The sequence below is a fragment of the Opisthocomus hoazin genome, chromosome 17 (genome assembly GCF_030867145.1).
Source record: "Opisthocomus hoazin isolate bOpiHoa1 chromosome 17, bOpiHoa1.hap1, whole genome shotgun sequence".
Classification (NCBI taxonomy): domain Eukaryota; kingdom Metazoa; phylum Chordata; class Aves; order Opisthocomiformes; family Opisthocomidae; genus Opisthocomus; species Opisthocomus hoazin.
The window spans coordinates 2890768-2910173 of NC_134430.1; the positions used below are offsets into that span (position 1 = coordinate 2890768).

At 53.4% G+C, this 19406-nt stretch overlaps 2 protein-coding genes across 4 annotated transcripts; one reads left to right on the forward strand and one right to left on the reverse strand.

Moving 5' to 3' along the window:
* Positions 1-220: 220 nt before the first annotated feature.
* On the reverse strand, positions 221-6506 carry YARS1 (tyrosyl-tRNA synthetase 1). The gene is made up of 14 exons (XM_075437821.1): positions 6431-6506; positions 6257-6321; positions 5703-5849; positions 5419-5594; positions 4367-4496; positions 3951-4031; positions 3539-3631; positions 3201-3336; positions 2912-2997; positions 2301-2436; positions 1763-1857; positions 1434-1627; positions 1159-1300; positions 221-943 (listed from the first exon to the last, which is right to left on the reverse strand). The coding sequence occupies exons 1-14, from the start codon at positions 6444-6446 to the stop codon at positions 833-835; spliced, it is 1608 nt and encodes a 535-aa protein (XP_075293936.1). The 5' UTR covers positions 6447-6506; the 3' UTR covers positions 221-832.
* A 101-nt stretch (positions 6507-6607) lies between these two features.
* S100PBP (S100P binding protein) lies at positions 6608-17346 on the forward strand. 3 transcript variants are annotated; one of them, XM_075438167.1, is made up of 5 exons: positions 6608-6637; positions 8794-10083; positions 10306-10391; positions 11134-11238; positions 16123-17346. In XM_075438167.1, exons 2-5 carry the CDS (start codon positions 8896-8898, stop codon positions 16265-16267), a joined length of 1524 nt encoding a protein of 507 aa, XP_075294282.1. In that variant the 5' UTR covers positions 6608-6637; positions 8794-8895; the 3' UTR covers positions 16268-17346. The 3 variants fall into 3 exon arrangements, with proteins under 3 accessions (XP_075294282.1, XP_075294280.1, XP_075294281.1); XM_075438165.1 differs by having other exon boundaries at positions 6636-6892; positions 8490-10083; XM_075438166.1 differs by lacking the exon at positions 6608-6637 and having other exon boundaries at positions 8452-10083.
* Positions 17347-19406: the final 2060 nt, after the last annotated feature.

Genomic DNA, 19406 nt, shown 5'->3' on the forward strand with positions numbered 1-19406 from the left:
CCTCCGCCGCCGAGTAGCTGCTCAGAGCTCTGTACCTGGCTGGTAAAGATGATGACCGAAGCTTGCCGCCTCCTGTGCTTCCTGGCTTGTGGTCACGGTCTTGCCACGCGTGGCAGCTGCCCTCCCCGCAGCTCCGGGGCAGGCGCGGACCCCGAGCGGGCTGGCACCACAACACCGGAGCAGGGCTGGCTGCCGGCTCAGCCACCTCTCCCCGGACAGACGGGCACACCCCGCGGCAGCCAGCGCAACATTTTATTTGGGTTTACGACAAGACAGATGGTTCCCGAGCCGGTGTTGAAGGCCCGCGCCCCCCACGGCCCCTCACGGGTGCAGGACAGACCCACGAGTGGGTGGGCTGCGCGGGGGTGCCCGGGCAGAGCCGGGGACGGGGCCCGCCACGCTGCCAGGCAGCTGCCCCCAGCTCCGTTAGCAGCAACACCGCTCTGAGCGAGCAGCCTTCCCTTCTGCCCTCACCGCAGCACCCGCGCACGCCATCCCAGTCGGGACCAGCGGGGCACAGGGCATCCAGTCTATGGCACATCTGGGAGCGAGCCGGTGGCCCCAGCGCCGAGCCCGAGGCCACGGGCAGGTCCCTGGGGTGTGGTGCCACTGGCAGGGCCCAGAGCCAGGGCATGGATGATGGCGGAGCAGGCCTGGGGCGCTGGTGACATCGGGAGGGGCTGCAGGTTCAGTCCCGGAGCCCCCAAGTCCCACAGGGCTGAGCCCCCAGCGCAGGGAACTGGGAGGAGATGGCAGAGACCGGGGAGGAGAAGCCTGGCTGAGGTGGCGGAGGGGGCCAGGCGGGAGGCACGAGCTGCGGCTCCGGCGCTTGTTAGCTGATGCTCCCTCCCTTCAGGCTTTTACAGGAGACTCTCCCCAGCTTGGTCAGGAAGTTTCTCTGCTTCCACTGGGCCACACAGTCCTCGGAGACGCGGAAGTCGGCCTGGGGAGCAGAGCAGGGGAGGCAGGGTCAGGTCGGGGCTGCCAGCGGGGCAGCAGCACCTCACTCAGCCCGTGGGGAGGTTTCTTTCCTCCACAGCTTTGCTGACGGTCGCAAACACGAGCGCTGAGCAGCAAACAGCTCATCTGGAGTCACCCAGAGGCGGGGACAGCAGCGTCTGCGTGCCCCACTCGACGCCTGGAACCCCAGCCCCTCACCTGCAGCTTCTCAAAGACCTTCTTCTTCGGCTTGAGCTCGTCGTCGGGCTCCCCACCCTCGTAGCCCTCCACGTAGACGCGCTCCCCGGCGCAGCACCCGGCCGGTGGGTCCAGGGGCTCCACCTGCCGCGGCTCCCCCACGCTGCCGAGGGGCACGGAGGAAGCGGAGTCACCCCGAGGAGGCACCGCCTGCCCCCCAGCACCGCCGGGCTCCGGGACAGGGGGGTCTGGACTGCTCCCCGGGAGGGGTACGGCCCCGATGCGCCCTCCCTCACCTGGAGGCACACAGCACCATGCCCTGCGACTCCACACCCCTCATCTTCTGGGGCTTGAGGTTGCAGAGCAGCACCACCAGCCTGTCCTGCAGCTGCTCCTTGGGGACGAACTGCACCAGGCCGCTGACCACGGTGCGGGGCTCGGGCTCGCCCACGTCGATCTTCTCCACGTACAGGCTGTCGGCGTCCGGGTGCTGGCAAGCAGAAGCAAGGTGAGGAGCAGGGAAGGGGACTGGGGTGGTAGAGGACGGGGCAGATCCCCCCACACCCCCTGAGTGCCCACAGCACCATGTGGAAAGGTTACTCCCCTCTCCCCGTTGTGCCCGCACCTTTTCCACACTGATCACTTTGCCCACACGGATGTCCAGCCGGGATGGGACCACGTTCTCTGGCTCCGAGTTCTTGGTGCTCTTCTCTGCAGGCTCTGCAGTGCAAAGAGAACAGTTGTGTTGCTCAGCATAAACCCAGGGAGCTGGCCAGGCCCCAGGGAGCACACAGTGACCCCCAAACGCTGGCCCTGGGGAGCACACGGTGACCCCCAAACACTGGCCCTGGGGAGCACATGGTGACCCCCAAACGCTGGCCCTGAGGCCCGCTGAATTCCCTGCTTGTGTCTGCACCACAGACCACAGCCCCTCCTCTGCCCTGCCGGCCTCTCCAGCACCGGAGCAGCAGGCCGGCATCTGTCCTCTCCGCGGCCAGCAAACACCCCTGGTGCTGGCCTTTCCTCACCCTTCCTAACGCTCCCCGGCGCTGCCCCCAGGACTGAAGTTTCAGAACTTGTAACCTCAGCCCTGCAGGGACTCTCTCCCACCCAGCCCTGTGTGGCCAGGGCCCCCCTTCCCCGAGCTCCCAGCGGCTCCTTACTGGCTCTGGATGGGTCGGGATACGCTGCGCTGGTCAGCTTCTTCAGTTCCGGGCTGTTGAACTTCTCTCTGATGGGGTCAAGCAGTTTGTTCAGGGCCACTTCCACCGAGTTCTTCAAGTCTCCGGGATGCACAACCTGCGTCGCGACAAACAGACGGGATCCTGCGTGGCTTCCCTCCGGGCAGCGGTGGAATCCGAGTCACGGGTCCGAGTCCAGAGAGGCCGGAACCGGAGGCCATGCAGGGCGGGGAGATGAACCCCAGCACCGGGACCGATTCCCCCATGGACAACAGGGCCCCTCTTCTGGACGCTTTCGCTTGCAGCCCCAGCCAGGAAGAGCTGAGAACAGTTCAGCTGCTGCTCTGCTCCAGGACGTGGCCGACGTGGTCCCGCCCTGCACCAGGAGAGCTCGTGTCCCCACATCCTTCCCCCTCCCTCTCGCCTTCGGGCTCTCCAGGCTGGAAGCACCCTGCCACCCCACAGCCTGCTCCACGCTCTGCTCCACGCTCTGCCTGGTGCAGACTCCCATCTCCCGCTGCTGCTCAGAGCCCCCGGACTGAGCTGAGGAGCCTCAAGGACGGGAAGAGGGTCCCATCCCTCCCGGCACTCACCTGCTCAGCGAAGTCCTTCTCCAGGGCCTCGTAGGCTGTGTAGGTTTTGTTTCCTCCCCACTTTTCTTCTCGCAGAATCACAAACTCTGCGACACACAGATTTTAAGGCACAGATTAACCCATGCAGAGCCTCGCGCCCTGCTCAGCCACATAAACCCCCCGTCCCGCTTTGCCCGAGAGCGGGGGCTGGGGAGGGGGCACTCAGGGGCAGCCTGCTTCAGGGGGGGCACGCGCCCGTCCCTTCCTCTCACCCACAGGAAACACCAGGTCCAGCGCCCGAGCCCCTCACCTGACTTGAGGGGAAAGAGAACGTGCTTGATGAAGGAGAGGACACCGTTGTTCTCCACGTTCCCTGGCTCACAGAAAGCCTTCTTCAACTTCTTCTTCACGTCCTCCTTGCGGTCCAGAAGGTCAATCTTTGAGTCCTGCAGGGAAAGATTTCCGCAGCCCTTCACCCAATGCTCTCGCCCAAAAGACAATTCACGTTGGAGTAGCTGCAACTTCTTCTCAGCCCCCAGGGTGAGCGGAGAGAGAAGGCACCTCGTCTCGGGGTGCAGCCTCTCTGCCCCCAGCCATTAACCCGCCCCCCGCAGCACCCCGGACCGCAGCCACCGTCCAGGGACCAACCTCTTCCGACGAGCTCATTTTGCTGCCTGTCAGACCAGGAACCATCGGGTTCATCAAATGGACGCGCTTGGTGTAGCCCAGGGAAGGAAGGTACTGGGAAAAAGCACGGAGGCAAGTCATGGCCAGTCCTCTTCTGAAGACCAAGCTTTAACTCACAATCCCTGTGAGGCTCCAGGTAACTTGGGGACCCAGAAAGCTACCGCGAAGTCACAAGGCGTGGACAGCCACAGCCAGGGCTGCGTGGCAGCACACCAGCGCCCTGCAGACCACGAGAGCAGCAGCGGGAGCTGCGAAGGGCACTGCGGTGCCAACCGAAACCACAGACACGCTTCTCCCAACGGATTAACGAGTGTTCGGGCCTGGAGACGGGCGTCAGCACCGCAGGGGGCTCAGAAACACCCCTGCTCCTCACCTTCTCTGCGAAGGTGAATATCTTCCTCTGATCAACCCCTCCGAACTGCGCGTCGACCTTGAGGTACTCCTCATCCAGCGCCTGCAGAGACACACACACAGCCCTGAGATGGACCCTGAGGCTCCGCGCTCCGGCCGTGCCCAGCCTTCGAGGTCCTGCCCGTCCCCCAGACCTGCCCAGCCTCTGCCGGGGCACGCGCTCCTGCCCCGGGAGGGACGGGAGCCCTCCCCATCGCCTGCTGCCCCGCGGCTGGCTGGAGTCGCTGCAAAAGCTGCTCTGGGATTGCGTTACGCTTTGTGCTGCTGCCAGGTGTAATGCTGGGGTGGAGCACAGCGACCTCGGCACCCCGCCTCACCCGGCCCCGCAGTCCCCGCTTCGCCCAGCACCTCCCCGGCCGCCGCCTCGCCGCGACGAACCTGCAGGCCTGGGTAGAGCAAACCGCTCAGCAAGGGGTGCTCCACCTGCTTCACCACCTCCGCTCCCGCCTTCTTGGCGTCGTGCTGCGTCACCACGGACGAGAGGCGGTACACGTCCAGCGTGTACTCCCTGCCGGAAGGGACAGCGCGGGTGGCACCGGGCAGGGGGACGGCTTCTAGAGCCGCTTCACGCAGACGCGGGGCCTGGCCACATCGAGAGGGGCCAAGGCCTGGAGGCACCTTCACTTTGTTCCCTGAGTGATGGCGCCTCACGAACAGGGCAAGCTCAGGAACAGGATCGCAGAATCAAAAAGGTTGGAAAAGACCTCTCAGATCATCAAGTCCAACCGTCACCCCAACACCCCCATGCCTGCTAAACCATGTCCCCAAGTGCCACATCCACACGGTTTTTGAACCCCTCCAGGGATGCGGACTCCACCACTGCCCTGGGCAGCCTGATCCAATGCCTGACAACTCTTCCAGTAAAGAAATTTTTCCCAATATCCAATCTAAACCTCCCCTGACGCAACTTGAGACCATTGCCTCTCGTCCTATCGCTGGTTACTTGGGAGAAGAGACCAACCCCCTCCTCACTACACCCTCCTGTCAGGGAGCTGCAGAGAGTGAGAAGGTCCCCCCTCAGCCTCTCCTTCTCCAGACTGAACAGCCCCAGCTCCCTCAGCCGCTCCCCATCAGACTTGTTCTCCAGACCCTTCACCAGCCTCGCTGCCCTTCTCTGGACAAGCTCCAGCCCCTCAGTGTCCTTCTTGGAGCGAGGGGCCCAAAGCCGAGCACAGCACTCGAGGTGCGGCCTCACCAGTGCCGAGCACAGGGGCCCGATCCCCTCCCTGCTCCCGCTGGCCACACCATTCCTGACCCAAGCCAGGGTGCCGTTGGCCTCCTTGCCCACCCGGGCACACTGCTGGCCCGTGTCTGGCCAGCTGTCGCCCAGCAGCACCCCCAGCTCCTGCTCCTCCTTGCAGCTCTCCAGCCACTCCTGGCCCCAGGTCAGGCTCTCCCCTCCCGAGGGGGCTGGGTGTCCCAGGACTCACTTGCTGAGCTGGTAGTCAGTGCCCCGGACGAACTTCAACTTTTCCAGGGGCACCCCGATGCTCTCCAGCATGGCTTTGATCACGTTCTCGTAATAACGGGTGCGCAACTCCAGCAGCTCCCAGGGAGCCTTCATGTTGTCCAGGTAAGCATGAAGGTCAGCAAAGAGTATCATCACCTAGTACGGAGGGGGACGGAGTCAGTGCCGCGCTGCTCAGGGGAGCGGCACGTTCCCACCCACTGGCACGGTGACAAAGTCCCGCTGGGTCCCGGCTCGGCCACCCACCTCGCACCCTGCCTTCAGGAAATCTGCAATCTTGGACATGGGCACGAAGTAGGCCACGTGCGGCTTGCCCGTGGTGGCGGTGCCCCAGTAGATCTTCAGCTCTCGCTCCTTCAGGATGGCCATGAGCTTATCCTCCCCCAGCACCTCCTGTGGAGGACCAAGACACGCACCCGGCATGGCTGAGCCTCCCCGGGCGCATGCTGGGGTGCCCAGGGGAGGGAGACCGTGGGCAGGACAGCGTCCCGCCGAAGAGCCGAGCCCCGAGCCGTGCCAGCCCTGCATGCAGCGTCTCCCCGGGGCTCCTGCCGGGTCCGGAGGCTGATCCGGGCCCGCTCCGCTACGTCCAGGGCCTGCCCCGGCCCCGATACTCCCTCCCCGGCCCCGATCTCCCCCTCCCCGGCCCCAATACCCCCTTCCCGGCCCCGATACCCCCCTCCCCGGCACCGATACCCCCGCCCCGGCCTGCCCCGGTCCCGATCCCCCCTCCCCGGCTTGCCCCGGCCCCGATCCCCTCTCCCCGGCCCACCCCGGCCCCGATCCCCCCTCCCCGGTACCTGCAGGTTGCGGGTGATGAGGTGATACTTCTCCTGCGGGCCGGCCGCGGGCTCCATGGCAGCGGCTGAAGAGAGGGAGACCACGTTACCGGAGGCGCCGGCCCCCCCGGGAGCCCCCCGCGGCCTTGCCCGCTCCCGAGGCCGCCCCGCAGCCCCCGGCCCAGCCCCACCGACCTCCCCCGGGTTGCATCAGCTCCGCTCGGCGCTCGCATACCGCGCCTGGATGTCACTTCCGCCGCCCGAGCGCCGAGCTGCCGATGAGGAAAGGGCGGGGCGCGCCGGGCGTCGGGGCGGGGCCGGCCGCGCTCCGCCAATGAGGCGTCGTCTCGCGCGGGGGTGGGCGGGGTTGACCGCGCCGTTAAGATGGCGGCGGGTGAGCAGGTCGGGGTCTGTTGCGCCGCCAGGCCCGGCGCGGGGCTGGGCTGTTCCCTGGTCTCACTGGAGCTTTTCGTTTATTTATTTCGGGGTTTTTTTACTCCTTTTTCGAGGTCGGGTTTCGGGGGGAGTCACCCGGGCCTGGCCGGGAGGAGGAGCCGGGGACGGCCGGGCCCCTCCCTCGGGGCGGCCCCGGGCTGGTGGGGCCGGGCCCGTGGCAGAGGGCGAGGTCCGGGAGCGGCGGCGGCTGCGCGCTCTCGGGTGAGAGGAGAGCAGGCTCCCCGCGTCTGGGGGTGCTGGAGGCGAGGCCTGCCGGTGGGCAGTCGCGGGGCTGCGGGGACCGTTACCCGCCGGCCCACGGGGGTGTTCTCCCGCAGGTGCCCCTCGCTCCTGGCTGCCTCAGGAGGGAGCTGATCCCGGGGCCGCGGGGAGCGGGGCAGGCAAGGTGGCCGGGCTGTGTTTCTCGGTGGTCTTCCCTTCTGCTCTCACCGTTTACAGAAGCCACCCTAAAAACCCGCATAAAGCCCGTGTAACTCTCCGAAAAGCCTTCGTTGACTTGCCCACTGCTGATCCGGTGCTGGTGCTTCGGCAACTGGGGGTGAGCTGGCTCCAGCGTGGTCTGACCAAGACCATTTCAAGCATCAGTGAGAGCAGCAGGCAGCCTGGTCTTGCAGCAGTTTGAGCCGTTTAAAACTGTTACGGAGCATTACCCTGGTGTAAATCCTTGAACAGCCACTGAATTGAACACATTTTTATGGGGAGTGGCAGGGGACTCTGGGTTCGTGCGTGGTTACCCAAGTTCTGCTTCCAGAATCGGTTGATGCAGGGCTGAAAGTACAGACCCAGCACAGATTGCAGCTAGGTGAATTGGGAAGGTCACGGCAGTAAAGAAACCATTTCCTTGTCTGGAAGCTGAGCATGTAAACATCTCCAAATGTACTTCTTGTACACCAGTACCAGCAAAAAGGCTTAAAATGTTTGGTTCTCTTTCAAGACCCTATTTATTAGGAGCTAGATTATCAGAATGCTGCGCTCTGCAGGACTAAATCCCTGTTTAATTTGCCTTTATTTGCCTCTTGTTTCTCTCTGAAACACTTGAGCACTTGTAGCCAAATTGCAGAACTCCAGGCAAGTACTGTCTAGTGAGGGCTGCCCGTGACTCTGTATGTGCTTGTATAGGCTTTGTGTGTACACAGCTGATTCTCGAGGATTTTTCTTCCTGCGGTGTGGTCATAGCATCATTCTGAGAGTGCTGATTTTTGTTATTTGGACAGAATGACAAGAGAAAGCAGCAGAACTACCTGGGTTTTATTCCTGGAGTAGGTAGCCCCCTCTTTCTCAAAGAAGTAGTCAAACCAGTGGGAAGACAAAAGGTATTCCTTTACATCTCCTGCTCAAAGAGGACAGGAAATACCTTTCCTTAGCCAAAATTCTCCTGCTGGGTGAGAGTCAAATGCAGGGCTTTCAAGTCAAAAGATTCGTGTTAGTCTGAGTCCTCACCAAGAGGTAAACAGGTTTTGTTTGTGAATACCTTTAAACTGTGGAATTTTATGGGAAGAATCTTTATCTTCTGATCTTTCATGATAATCTGTGTTTTGCTCAAATGTGTTCGTGACTAATACTCTGCTGAATGTCCTCTTGGCTCCCTGGCAGAGTTAATCTTCCATTGCTCAGTTTTTCCTAACCTGGAAAAAACTTTTTATTTGTTTGGTACCTCTGAAGGACAGAGGTGGGGGTTGGGAGACAGGGAGGGTCTGTGAGGCTATATTTAATTCCTGAAGTGTGCTCTGTACTTTAAGGTCTTAAAGAGTATAATTTGTGAATAGTGTTATCTGATGTCAGAACGACTGATTTACAGCAGCTTTGGAGGAGGTGGTGCAGACTGCAGTGGTGATTTGGGCTTGTATTAGTCCTGCTGGATAAAGCTGAACAATCTGAGACCGCTCCTGGAATGAGGGACTGGTTGTTGTTAAGACCTAAAATGGTGAGGAGCAGAGGTAAGGGAGGCCAGGGAGTTAATTGTGCCTGCTGTGCCTCAGCGAGTGTTTTTGCCTTCCCTGTTACATTACTGCGTCTTCGGAAAACAGATGAGTTTCTTTATTTAAGATGTTGTCTTTTGCTGGCAGATTGGAGCTGACTCTTGCTGGTTTCTTTTCTGAAAGGGCTGCTCGAAGGGCACCAGGATCAGATGAACCTCAGAACAGGCTTCGTAGAGCTCTAAGCAGGAGGCACAGGGTCACTGAGGTAGAGGAACCGACAGCAGCATGGCCGACGGTTCCCTTCACGCCTTTGGGCATTTCCTTTGTCAGGAATTTAAACCTACTGTTCTTAATACAGTTCCTGGGGCCAAAAGGCTGTTGGATTCTGCAGAGCAGGTTCAGGCCTTGCAGTCAGCTAAGAAAGCTTGCGTGTTGGGTCATCGCTGTAGCACTCCGCGTCGGTCAGAGGAAGCGCTGCTCTGTTCCACAGATTCTGCCTGCTTTCAAGGATCCTCTCATTTTCTGGATGATACTGGCCATGACGACCTTGTTGCCAGTTCTTCTGCGTCGAAATACAATGATGTAGCCATTTCTCTAGATACATCCAGATGTTTTGGTGATAGCGAGCCAGATGACGCCTTGTTGGAACTGTCAGATAGCGAAGGAGGGAATTCTGCTTTCAGTTACACTGAGGAAGAGATCCAGGAAATATTGGCAGATGATTGTGTGGAATCTGAGCGGTACCCAACTAGAAAAAGCGCTCTGAGCCAAAATGTAAATGGAGAGAGTGAAGAGGACGAGAGCAGCAGCTGCACTGGGTTATCAGTCATCAGTGGAGATGCCAGCGTAGCCTCAGAGACTGCAGCGAAACCAAATGTACCTCTGTCCAGAGAGTGTCCTTCAGTCAGTTCTGAATGTTATTTTAGCCTTTCGAATGAAAGTGCTAGTTTGGACGAGAACCGTCTGCAGTCAGCCCAAGTCACTCGCATGCTGTTTGACCTTGACATTCAGGAGCTTCTGAGCCTTAGCCCGATTGATGCTGACTATGTAGATCGGCCTCTGGAGGAGAGTTGTTTGGAGGAAGCCGAAAAAGAAGCTTCAGAAGTAATCAGAAATGATTGCCTAGAGTATGATAAAAACGCTAGTAGCTGCGTTCTTGAAGAATCCTCAGAGGGGCTGATGTCAAATGGCCGGCAAAGCCTGGGTGTGGATTACCTGGGAAAGACTCCCTTTGCAAGCAGAGATGTGCCTGACTTCCGTGGTGATCGTGTGGGCAAATCCATGCCCGCTTCCGACCGTGTCTGTGGCCAGAGTTCAGCACCTGTGTTGCCGAGCTGTCCCACACCACCTTCTGGGTCCAGAAACCCAGAACTTTCCGAAGCAACAATGAGCTGTTTTTCAAGGAAATTAGACTCTCCAGAGGATGAAAAGGGGGAATCTGCAGAAGCGAAACAGCCATCAAGCAGCATTAAAGTAAACACAGATCTTCATTCTTGTAACTAACGTGTTTTTAATTCCGTTGCTTTTGATTTGTACTGGCAGTAATGTCCAGCTGCACACAAGTGTGCATTTTTACAGGGCAAGGGAAGGTTTTTCAGTTGGATGAAAGTGTGATTTTTGTACAACTGTATAAGCAAGACTTACATGAAATGATTTTCCATTAGGTGTTAATTCCCCTTTTCCTTATCTTTGTAGTTAAGTGAAGGCCAGACTGGCCAGGAAGAAACAGCTGGTGGGAAGAAGCCTGACAAAGTTATTCCTGTGCCACAGGAGGAGGAAAAGTAAGTTCTTAGATGCCTCTAAATGCCTTTGCACTCTGAAACATGTCCCAGCAGTTTCCCAAACCAGTTTGATTGGCCATGTGCTGCTGGTTTTATTTTTTCTGAAGGTGCACTGAAATAGTGGGAGAAGTACTTAATATTTTACCCTGTAAGAGGAGAAGGAATATAGGGCTGGTCCAAATGGGAAAGAAGGTTGCGAAGACAGCGCTGGGCGGTGGTCTGCGGGGCAGAAGAGGGGATGTTGGTGCTGGCTTGGCTTGGTGGCTGCTCTCCTGGAGCGCGTTCCGGCAGATGGCAGCAGCAGAGCGGCGCCGGGCGCTGCGCGGGGATGGCTGCCTGCTGCTCTCCGGGGCTCCTGGGCCGGGAGTGGGCAGGTCCGGGGTTCTTGCCTGCGGCTGCTGCAGACCTGCTGCTCTCAGATGTTCTGTTTGTTGCTGTTCCTGGTGTGGCCTTGAGTAACATGAAAAATCTGCTGCTTGTGAGGGCTCGCTGCAGGTGCCTGGCTTGTTCATCAGGACAGTGACTTGCTGGTTCACTTAGCTGATGCTCTCTCCTCTTTGCTCTCGGTGTGCTAGCTCTGCAGCTTTATTTAAATAAATATTTTATTTTTGCAGTCGTACTATAATACTAAAAGAAGTTCACGTCTGTACTAGTTCTGTAGGACACTTTGTCCCCCCTGTCTCCTGTAACCTAATTTGACAAGTTGTCTAACAAAAAATTAATGCTGTCTTTTATTTTAAAGACTGAATCAACGGATGTGCATTTCGGAAGCGGAGCTTGAGCAAAAGAAACATTTATATCCAGAGTGTGCACATCCCTATGGAGAAAACTGTAGCTGCTACACCAGGTAACCCCTGGATGGGGTGGGGTGAGGCTGTCCTGGTGGGGAGGGCAGACTGGAGGATTGGTATCCCAGCAGGAGGCCTGGCGTGCTGGACTGGTATTCTTTGCCCTTTTGAATGTGCTTGTTTTTCAGAAGGAAATACAAAATTCCTGCTGCACTTGTTAGCACTGCCGTGCGCAGAGTTCCCACACAGCACCCAGCCTTGTTCCAGGACTGGTTCAGATGGGTTTCCTAGTTTGGGATACCTGGGAAACATTATACAGGGGACTTGCTGCAGTAACTCAGGGCTGCTCCCAAAACAGTCCCATGTTACTTGGGAAGAGCAGAGCTGAGCTCTGGATTGTGTTGGGAGGTAACTTGTTCTGGTCAGTCCACAACTATGAACCCAGACTTGGAGACTCTTTAGCTTCAGCACTGAGATTTGGATTTACTATCCACACCTTCTACACATTGCCTCTCTCAATGGTGTCCCTCAAGAGCTATCAACGGCGGAGGTTTAAAGGAAGGCGTCTGTAAAGAGCAGGTATGGATATCAGCTGAAGAGCAGTATCTGATGGGTAGGACTGGGATGTTCTGAAGGGCAAAGAGTGTTCTGGTAGCTTCCAGAGATGGCCTCCCACTGTGGTTATTCTGAGTATTCATGGGTGTAATAATTGTCATTTCTTGGGAGTTACAAGAAACTGACAGTTTTGTGGCTCATTGCATGGAGCCTGCACTTATCTGGGCAGCACGAACAGCTGCATAGCCACAGGGCTGCTTTCCAGCGTATGAATGCAGCATAAGTAATGCAGAGGGGACTATGCAAGGAAAGCTAAAATGACCTGTTTTCTCTTCCCTTCAAATTAAAAATGCAAGACGTATGTTCTGAGTCACAGAAAATCAGGCAGGAGCTCCAAATGAGTAAGGCTGGTGAGTGAAAGAGAGATCTATTTTGCTGGGGAAGAACATTGTTTGTGATGCACGCAATTTGATTTTCTTATTAGTGCAAACCTCTCTTATTCCAAATAGCTGTAGGCTTGGAATTCAGCCCGACAGACGGCGTGGGCTTTCCCAGTTGTCACAGAAGATCCTTCTCAGTGGGCTGACTTTGACCTGTGTGGTACTTGTGTGCACCTGGATCTGCAGCAATGTCTTGTGTATCTTTGCGTAGGCGATGCAGAAATACAGAATGATCCCAAGGAATTCCTAAAGGGAAATTAGCAGGTTTCAAAGCCAGCAAGGGAATTCCCTTTGGGAAGCAGTAACTAATATATTGCTGCTGCAGATCTTTAGCTCTGTTGTGTTGCACAGCTCCTGGCATTTGTCTTATGGTAGTGTTTGACTTTGCTGTCCCCTCTTCTACATAATCTGTCTGCTCTTCCTCGTGTCCTGTCTCTTGCTCCTTGCTCGTATGTTTGGGTGAATTACAGGCTGGCTACAGCAGAGGCTTTATCTTTTCACTTATCTGTGTGGTGTCTTGCACTTGCAGGTTCTCTATAAATAAAATTTTCTTATATCCATGTTGGGTGATTGTGTGCTAAAAATTGCGCTGGCTACCACATGTGCAGACTTGGGACTATTTAGAAGAAATCCTTCTGTATTCAGAGTAAGCTTTTCACATCTAGCCACCTCAAGTGAGATGGGAGATAACCCGTGGTTCTGGTTGTTCTTCCTCTCATTCTAGTTTCTAGAGGTTATTCAGTCTGGATAGATAAATTTATTTGCAGCTTCCTGTAGGAATCTAAATGCCGTTGAGGCTGCCTTGTAGCAGATGTAAAAATGAGATGTGATTTGAACATCTGCTTGGAAGTGGGTGGCTGAAACTGATAATTGGCCACAAAAGATTTACGCCAGCTGACCATTTGTTAGTATTCACGCTTCATTATTGCCCTTTATTCAACAGTAAATAGAATGAGATTCTTCTCTAAGATCCTCCTTCGGCAGTTCTGGTTGGTTCTGTGTCAGTCTACCAAAGTAATGAGGCTCCTGCTTTTATAACTGTGACTCTTGGCACTGAATCTTAGCACGCTGCTGCCTAGTCTCATCCTCAGCAGTGTACGTAGTTGAGTAGGCCTATTTTTAAATGGACAGGGGAAGGACAAACTTAACAGGAAAAGCATTTCCCTCTCTAAACATAGCTTTCTCTTGATTTCCACCCAAACATCTGTACTTCAGGAGAACTGCTTTCACAGGTCATTAACATTGCAATTGTGCATATGGCATAGTGCTTGCACCACCTGCTGCTCAGAGAAGTATTCCCACGTTGTTTGGAAAGGGATCGCTCTCGGCGGAGTCATGCACCCCTGCGTACCTGGGAAGCTGAGCTAGCTCCTGTCTGACCTCCAGCTACGGCTTGCTCTGAATGCTTCTGCTAACAGAACTCCCCCAGGAGTTCTCCTCGAGGCTTGGTTTGGTAGAGGTTTATAATGCTTAGCAGTTTTGTCAGACTTCTTGCAACCTGGGAGAAACCTGATAAATAATTTTCTTGGATCTCTCTTGAATGAAAGGGAGAGGAGGAGGAAATACCTTACAAAGAGTCACAGGCCATCTGGTCTTACTGTAATAACAAATATCAGTATCTTCAAAAAACAGCCACCCCAGGTTTAAGGTGATGGAAAGGGAGAATAGTATAAGGGAACATATGGAGAAACAAATCTGTGAAATACAAATGAATGCTGTGCTAGCAGACTCTGCCTTGAAAGTCTGGTCTGTTGGCTGGTACTGAGGAAAAGGCTTTTATCTTGAAACAGTTCTTACCGGCCCAAACCCGTTTTTCTTCAATGGAAAGCATGCGGGGAGGGTACAGGACTTGGGCTATGCTGATGTAAAGGAGGAATTACATTTACGGCAAGGCCTCGGAGGGAGATTTCACTTCAAAGGAAATGAAATCCACCTACAAACCCTAAATTTCAAGAGGGATGTGAGATGGGGGTTGGAGTTAGGGGATGGGGTAGGAACTGATAAAGCAGATTGCGGGGAGGAGGGGAGCAGTGAGCTGTGCTTAGCGGAGTGTGAGCCTCCCTGGTCTGCAGGACTGGTCCAGGGGCTTCTCTCGTGGCAAACCACATGGCTTGGGTTTGCAGGTACTTCTGCTGAGATAATCAGAGCTCCTGGTTTCTAAGTGAGGGTGGAACTTGCCTGAAAATCTCATCCCAAATCTGTAGTTTGGTCTCAGCTGTTGTGGAAGGATGGGGAGTGGACTGTGCCTGAGGAGAAGGAAATTAAAATGTTTTAAGGATTCTTACCCTGAGCGCTGGGTTAGATAGTTAGGTGAGGCACTGAGATCATAGCTCTCCCCAAATATCTGATGGGGTCAGTCTGCTTCTGCGTCTTCGCCTCTTGCAGAGGAGCTCGAACCTCTTGCTGGTGAGAAGCACTCACGAGTCACGGTGGTAGTTTGCCCAACCTCTTGTCTCCCCTCAGGCGCGGGGGCGAAGGGTGCACCCCGGCAGTGGGAAAGGACTCCCCTGCTTCTGTCGCCCATTTTGACTGTGAATCAGAATGACCAAGGGAGGGGGACTTCCATGTGGGAAGGCTAGGAATTTGTGAGAAGTTCTGATTCGTTCTGGTCACGTACACGTCTTGCATCAGCTTATTGCAGGCGATATGAACTGCTGTGTGACGGTGAGAGTTCGCGTTCTGTTAGCTGTCCTGGAGTGCCTCCCTCCTTCTTAGACAACGCAGCCTAAAAACATGGATTTCTTTCAAGAACATTTCTGAAATCTTTTCTAGAAGTATCTTTTTGACAAGAAGTTATTCCTTTGGGTAAATAAAAGCTGATACTGCAGTTTATGAAGGAGACTTGGATTTGCTCAGGAGATGCTGTGTTCCCTGGAAAGGAAGAAATGTTACCTGAAACAGTAATCACATGGCTGCAGTGGCAGGATGGAAAGACCTTCGAGTTTCGACTGGGCAAGGACTGTACTGAAAGCACCTCAAAACAGTGAACTTCAGCAAGGGCAGTATTCCGAGGAAGTCGCTCTTTGCTGGGCTGTAGTACCCGTTCTCAGTGAGCAGAAGGGCAAACGCCACGGCAAGGCTGGAGTTACTGGTCGCTTCATGTTTTGTGACACAAATTCAGGGGTTCTTGCATTCTGCTCGACCATCTCTTGCCATCACTGTGCGAGGCCTTCAGATCTGCTCTTTTGAATAGAGGGGCTTGTTCTGTGTGTGCAGGCAGCAACTGCTGCAGAAATGAAACTCTGTGTTGTAGATGCGACAGCCCGGTGCCAGCCAGAGGCTCCTTCTCCAGACCGACTCTTCTTATAGTGTTTTTGCAGGACTGACCCCTATGGTGGTTTGTGCTCCTTCAGATGGTTCTGCAGTTTATAAATGCTATTTCCTGAGTTATGCTGATGCCTGTGCACAAACAAGAAGAAAATAAGGTAGCAGAGTTGGCTTTTTTCAAAATGTGGAAGGGGCAAAGCAGCCTCTAATGATGTGGAAAAGTAACACTGGGTCTGGAGATAGCAAAGCTTGTTGAAATGTCATTTGTTTTTTAATCTTGCTCCTATAAGACTGCTTAAAATTTGTGGGGTTTTACGTGCTTAGATGTAGCAAATAAGAGTATTTAACGTGTGCAGCACATTGTGAAGAGAACTTGCTTGTGGTTTACACTGCTGTGTAGTTGAACCTTCAGCCTTCTCTGCTGGGCCAGGGAGAAAGAGCTTTGCAAAGAAGGTAATAACGCACAAGGCAGTGTTTCTGAAAGGACAGTCTTTGAACTTTCATGTTGTTACTTACCAAGGTGCCTGCTTAGAATATGGTTTCCCTTCAAAAACAAGAAAATTAGGTACCAGCTGCAAGCCCCAAGGAGCAGGGAAGGTTTTATCAGAGAAGATGCTGTTCCAGCCTCTTGTACATAGGCTTCTCTTGTGTTTGTTTTAACTATTTTACTTACTTTTGCAGAAATAATCCAAGGTCCAACAAGAAACCTACCCAAAGGTACAGCCTTACACAGTGGATGGACAAGAACTTGGCCAAACACCACTATTTCCAGAGTGTTCCTGACCACTTCCAGCGTAGCCCGGTCACAGCCTTTTCTAATGTTTGATTTTTCTGCCGAGGGACTGTGCTGGTTCTCGTTCTGCATTTAGAGTTGTTCTTAATTGTTCTGGTTTTGAGTGGTTTGTATTTTTGAGTTGTTTTATGATCTGTTTTTAATAAGGCTGGTGGAAGTTTCTATGTTTTAGAAACATTTGGAACTGATTTTGAAATGCAGTTTACATGTGATTGATGTTTTGTGTAGGTAACGGAATTCTGTGTTTTGCATCAGTGTTATGCTTTGAACTGAAAACAACGTCCTCACAGAGGAGGTAACAAATGTAGCTGCTGTTCAAGAGGCCAGATTGCCTGGTGGGGGTGAGGATGTGATGTTTCTGTGATGGAAACTGGAAAATGTGCTTGGAAGTGGAAAAACCTTTCTTTAAAGCTTGGTCCTAAACCTTGGCATTAAATCTCCAGTGTTGACTGGGCTCACTTTGAATAACGTTAAGGTTTTAAATTGTAAAAACAGCTTGTGGCTGCTGTCCCACTCCATTTGACAAAGACAAAGTTCTGCTAGTTTACAGTAAACTCAGGAGCAGCTGTTGGTTTACCTGGTTTGGTTATGTCTCATGTTGAGTTGTTCTTTCTGTCCCTGAAAAGTTTGCCTTTTTTGATTGTTTGTTTGAGTTGTAACTTTTCTTGTAAAAATATTTAATGATATTGCACTTCAGTTTGTAAATATTTTGCATCTGTTGGATGGAGTTTTCTCTTCTGCTGTGTTATGGTGAGGCTCTCCCCTTTCACTTGCCTGCTTGCTGGACTGCCCGGAGGAGTGTGACCTCATGTTTTACACAGTCCAGCAGCAACCACTGGTCTCTGTGCTGCCTCCGTCTCCTTCCCTAACAGGGCATAGAAACTCCAGATTATTCGGAGGACTTGTAAAACAGAGATAGGTTAATCTTCTGCAAAGTGCCCTTCCCAGGGGTGCTAGCAGGGCCTGCACAGGCCTTGTGCACCTAAAGTGTTCAGGTGAAATTTGGAGAGCAAATCAGGTTTGTTAATGGGGGAAGTTGTACTATATTTTTGTTATAGTGATTTGAATTATTTTGGTGACACTTTTGGCTAACGTGATCTTAAAGAAATAAAATTTAGGTACAGTACTAATGTTTTTCAATGTTGTGGTTCATATATTTTATTTCGCCCTCCTGTAGCACCTTTCAAATCCGGAGTGGGAGAGGAGGAAGTGGCTTTAAAAAGCGGGCAAAGTTTGTCACTGTCCTAGATGTGCAGTGACTGAGGCACAGCGGATCGAAGTAATTTGTCCAAAGGATAAGCAGTGAAGCTTGGAACAGAGCCTGGTATTGCCTGACTGCATTAACTCCAGATAATGCTGCCTCCACTAACGAAGTAATCCATGTACAGCAGTTTTGTGGGGCAGGAATGTCTTTTTTTTGTGATGGGTTGTACAGGCATGGGTGGTGCATGCCCAGTATTAGGGCTTTGTGTCAAGAACTGATCTTCTCCAGTTACTAACATGTTCATGATGCCAGCACAGCCTCTCACGGGACTTTCACCGCTGTAAATTCTTCTCATAGAGAGCCTTGCATGGAAGGAGACAGTAACATCCCTTGGCAGCTATTGATTTAGTAGGGTGGGGATTATTAGCACAGGGTGGCTGTTGTCTTTTAAACCAGTGAATCCCACATAGTAAATTGAAGAGACTTCTCTGAAAAAGGAATAGTTTACTTATGTTCCTGAGGGCAGTTACACATGCTGTCCAGGTAGTTGTCATATCTGTAAAGTCCACCTCCTCCTAACACACGTAGAGTGTGCTTCAAATCTGCTTGTTCCAGGCCTTTTGAGAAGGCAAGAAGGATAGTAGTCTGACTGCAGTGCCTATTTCCCCCCCTCCCCTTGCGAAAATAGACTAGCTTGCCTGCTGGAGGGCTTATCTGATATTAAACTGCCAACAGACCAGCTCTTTGAAGGTCCAGAAGCAATGCAGGCCTGGCGGCCGCTGGTGCATTCGCATACTGCTGGGGTGGTGAAGCTCTGTCTCAACCAGTGATCGATGGTTGCTGCTGATCAGCCGTGATATAACGGAGCAGGAACAGAGCGGTAGGAAGACCACAGGCAATCTGCTCCCTTTGCTGTGCGTGCTGAGGCGTTGCTGTTCATGTGTTCAGAGATTTCCGTGCTAGCTGTCTTCATTTTGTTATGTATCTCTTTATGAGATTATTATGAAGCGATGCATAGCAGTCAGGATGTTATTTATATTAGCCTTCTCTTAAAGCAGGCATTCTGCTGCCGGTTCAGCCGTGCTGAGAAAATGAAATTATTCTGAAGAGACAGCACCTTACCGTGACAGCAAGATGATGCTGTCTGTACGTGTGCTGTGTCTAAGACTGGCTTCCCTGTGCTGGAGGACATCGGGCAGAAGCGGGTGCCGCCTCCTGGATGTGTGTTTTGTGGTCTTTGTGAATGCAAATCTCTTCCGTGAATGAACTCTGCCATGGAGGAGCTCTGCACTTTGTAAAAGCTTTAGGCTTCTGGACAGTCTTATTGCTGTAAAGGCTTTAGGCTTCTGGACAGTCTTATTGCTGAAGATTTCATTCTTTGACATTGCAACCGTGATTCATATATGCTGAATGGCAGAGATGCTGCAAGGGGAAGGCGAGATTGTGTATTAAGCCTTTGTGGAAGGATGCACTGCACGTTGGCTGCTAGAGTGTAGCCAAGGGCTCTGTTTATCATTTTTGCTGTGATAGGATCCAGCAACACCAGCCAAGACTGGAAAAGACTGTTTTATGCAAGCCTTGCCTGAGCTCTGTGATGAAATGTCTTACAATTAAAAATTTAAGAAATTCCTCAATGTATCGCAGTCTTAACAGCAGCAGCTAGAAATCAGTGAGACAAATTAAATTACTGCGTGGCGTTTTCTGCTGTCCTTGCGAAAGCTAACCAATTCTTCCCGACTTTTGTGCTGTAAGGTAATTCTAAATGGGAGGAAGAAACTCTGTCCTGAAAGGTGAAACAATATTAGAAGCTGATAATATTCTCCCTTTGGTTTGAGAGGATGTCTGCTACTGTGCTGGTTGCATCCTCTGCAGAACGTGTCTGGGTGGTATAAACAGGTTATATTTAGCAGTCGGTGGCACTAAATGTGGGGGTTTTTTGTCAGTGAAAAAGGACAGCGCTGTGCTGGA

Bases quoted from the DNA above. Each gene is read 5' to 3' on its own strand.
- YARS1 (XM_075437821.1), bottom strand. The intron at 5,850-6,256 runs GTACCGGGGAGG...GGTCCTCCACAG, and splicing joins TCATCACCCGCAACCTGCAG to GAGGTGCTGGGGGAGGATAA. The intron at 1,301-1,433 runs GTGAGGGAGGGC...GCCCCTCGGCAG, and splicing joins ATGGTGCTGTGTGCCTCCAG to CGTGGGGGAGCCGCGGCAGG.
- S100PBP (XM_075438167.1), top strand. From the start codon at position 8,896: ATGGCCGACGGTTCCCTTCACGCCTTTGGGCATTTCCTTTGTCAGGAA. The intron at 10,084-10,305 runs GTAAACACAGAT...TTATCTTTGTAG, and splicing joins AGCCATCAAGCAGCATTAAA to TTAAGTGAAGGCCAGACTGG. The intron at 10,392-11,133 runs GTAAGTTCTTAG...TTTATTTTAAAG, and splicing joins GTGCCACAGGAGGAGGAAAA to ACTGAATCAACGGATGTGCA.